The sequence below is a fragment of the Chrysochloris asiatica genome, unplaced genomic scaffold, assembly GCF_000296735.1.
Source record: "Chrysochloris asiatica unplaced genomic scaffold, ChrAsi1.0 scaffold00318, whole genome shotgun sequence".
NCBI lineage: Eukaryota > Metazoa > Chordata > Mammalia > Afrosoricida > Chrysochloridae > Chrysochloris > Chrysochloris asiatica.
This window is the reverse complement of record NW_006408836.1, coordinates 2,066,649-2,069,175: the sequence shown is the minus strand read 5'-3', so window position 1 is coordinate 2,069,175 and position 2,527 is coordinate 2,066,649. Positions and strand designations below refer to the sequence as shown.

Here is a 2,527-nt window from a genome sequence, read left to right as displayed (position 1 = left end):
AAGAACAACATACTTTAGAACCAACTCAAGAGCACTTAACAATAACAACATATATATGTCTCTGTGTGTGTGTATGTATGTGTATATATATATATGGAGTCCTGGAATGGTGCTGTAGGACAAGCACTAGGCTGCTAACAGCAATGTTGGTGTTTCAAACCCATGAGCCACTCCTCAGAAACCCTATACAGAGTCACTATGAGTTGGAACCGACTTGCTGGCAATTAACAGCACATAATGTATATAAATAAAATAGACTATTCTGAGACTAGAAGAAAAATGATACTAAGTGACCCAATTTTCTGTAAACCAATTTTAATTGTCATACAGATTCATGGTAAATCTAAGTAATTCTAGATGCTATAAGGGAAACTACAATGGAAAATGTAATCACTAATATATTTTTCAAGTGTGGCGCTGCAGGATCATGTACTGAGTCACACTATCAATCTGAACCGCAAGGTCAGCAGTACCAACCCACAAGCCTCTCCTTGGAAACCCCATGTAGGGTCACAATGGGTCAGAGCCAACTCGATGGCACTTAGCAACAACAATATAATTTCCTTTCCAATTATGGTATTAAAAGATTTTAACATGATTAAGTTTTCCACAAGTAGAATGAAACAAGTTCCTCTTCCAATTCAAGAAATTATTCTTCAAAACACAAACCCTGTTTTCACATAATGGTATTTAGCATTTCAAAGAGATAAATGAATCTGTGAGCACTGTTTATAACTAATACAGGCCTTAACTGTACAGAGTTAGTATAGTAATTATTTACTTGCAACCTTCTCACTCCTCACTCCTGTTGTGGCACTGTAGAATCCGTACTGGACCGAGAACCACAATGCTGGCAGTTCAAACCCACCAGCTGCTTCTTGGAAGTCCTATACAAGGTCACTATGAGTTGGAATTAACTCAATGGCACTTAATAACAACACTACTACTGGAACATGAACTACAGAGCCAAGGACCATCCACCTATTATAAATTCCACCCCAGCTCAGTTCTTGAGACATGGGGTATTCAACAATTATTAGCTAAGAAATGAATAAAAAGACTTAAATAAAAGATCTTCTCTGAAAGGAATTTTGTATAAACATATATGCAAAGGCCGGAGAAAGATGACTGTACCTGATATATAAAAGCATGAGATTATGGAAAATAGATGCCGAAAGCAAACTTGTTAAGTCAAATTTATTATACATTATTGTTGTTGTTAAGTGCCATTGAGTTAGTTTCAACCCATGTCAACCCTTTATAGGGTTTCCAAGGAGTAGCTTGTGAGCTTGAACTCCCAACCTCACAGTTCAAACAGACTTTGCAGTCTAGCACATTAACTCACAGTGCCGCAACAGGACTCAAAGTAATGGAATCAAGTTTCCGATCATATTTACTAAATCAACAATTCAATTTATTATCGCAAAAAGAAAAGATTCAAGGTTCCAAACTGATACTGTGAAAAACGAGCACTGCATTCTAATGGCTAAAATAGTTTCAAACTAAACATCTTCATTTTGGAAGCAATTTCAGACAGTAATAATAATAAAACATAGTAAAGAACAAATTTACCAGATAAATGGTAGTTTGATACTCTGATCAGCTTTCAATCAACTCTATCAAAATTTAAGATATTTTGTGTCCTAACAGAAGAATAAAAACAAAGTAAAGCATTTAATACTATTTCCATCAACATACAAATTGGTGCGTTTTTACATGAATTTACATAAGTCCCATGCACAGAGCCCAAACACTTTTCTTAAGTGTTTTCACGGGGAAGCAATAAACAAATTAATATCCCACCTCAGTATAATTTTAATCTAGTTATTGCTATGGCTACATTTAAATTTGGCCTTGGGTCAAGTGCAGTTAGTTCTCAGTGAATTTATTTAGGAACAATGATCATGATCATGCTTACATTGAATTTATTTCTCAGACAGAAGTCCTAAGTGGGACTAAAAGTCTAACAAGAGTAGTAAAAAACAACACCAAAAACTCAACTCAGGAAGAACAAGAGGAATTGAAAATATAAACCAAATTAGTGTGCTTACCTTCACTTCTTTTATCTGCTTGTTTTGCTGAATTTTCTACTTTTTTTTGTTTTGCTGCTAAGAGTTCCCTCTTTAATTGTCTTGCTTCTTTCCGGAGCTCTTCACTATAAAGTAAAAACAGTTAAATAAATATATAATATACTGGGAAAGAAAGTTGCTTAGCAGAAACAGAATTGTTAGCTTTCAAGTACACTAAGAGTCCTGGTATGGCGCTGTGGGTAAATGCACCAGACTGCAAAGCTGTTTGAACTGCAAGGTCAGTGGTTCAAGCTCACCAGCTGCTCCTCGGAAACCCTATACAGGGTCACTATGGGCCAGAATCGACTCGACGGCACTTAACAACAACAAAGGTACACTAAATGTCTAAAGATTTATAGTCTGTCTTATAGGGTCACAATAAGACCTAACCTATCTTGAAAGAAATATAGCCAGAATGTTCCTTAGCAGTGAGGTTCAAGCCGGATTCAGAAGATGCC

At 36.0% G+C, this 2,527-nt stretch overlaps 1 protein-coding gene across 1 annotated transcript in view; it reads right to left on the bottom strand.

The window, feature by feature from the left end:
- Positions 1 to 2,527, bottom strand: part of LOC102815309 (peptidyl-prolyl cis-trans isomerase CWC27 homolog) — a 381,669-nt gene that overhangs the window by 212,091 nt on the left and 167,051 nt on the right. The window contains exon 11 of the mRNA XM_006875295.1: positions 2,052 to 2,155. Coding sequence (XP_006875357.1) covers positions 2,052 to 2,155 — 104 coding nt within the window. The remainder of the gene's footprint in view (positions 1 to 2,051; positions 2,156 to 2,527) is intronic.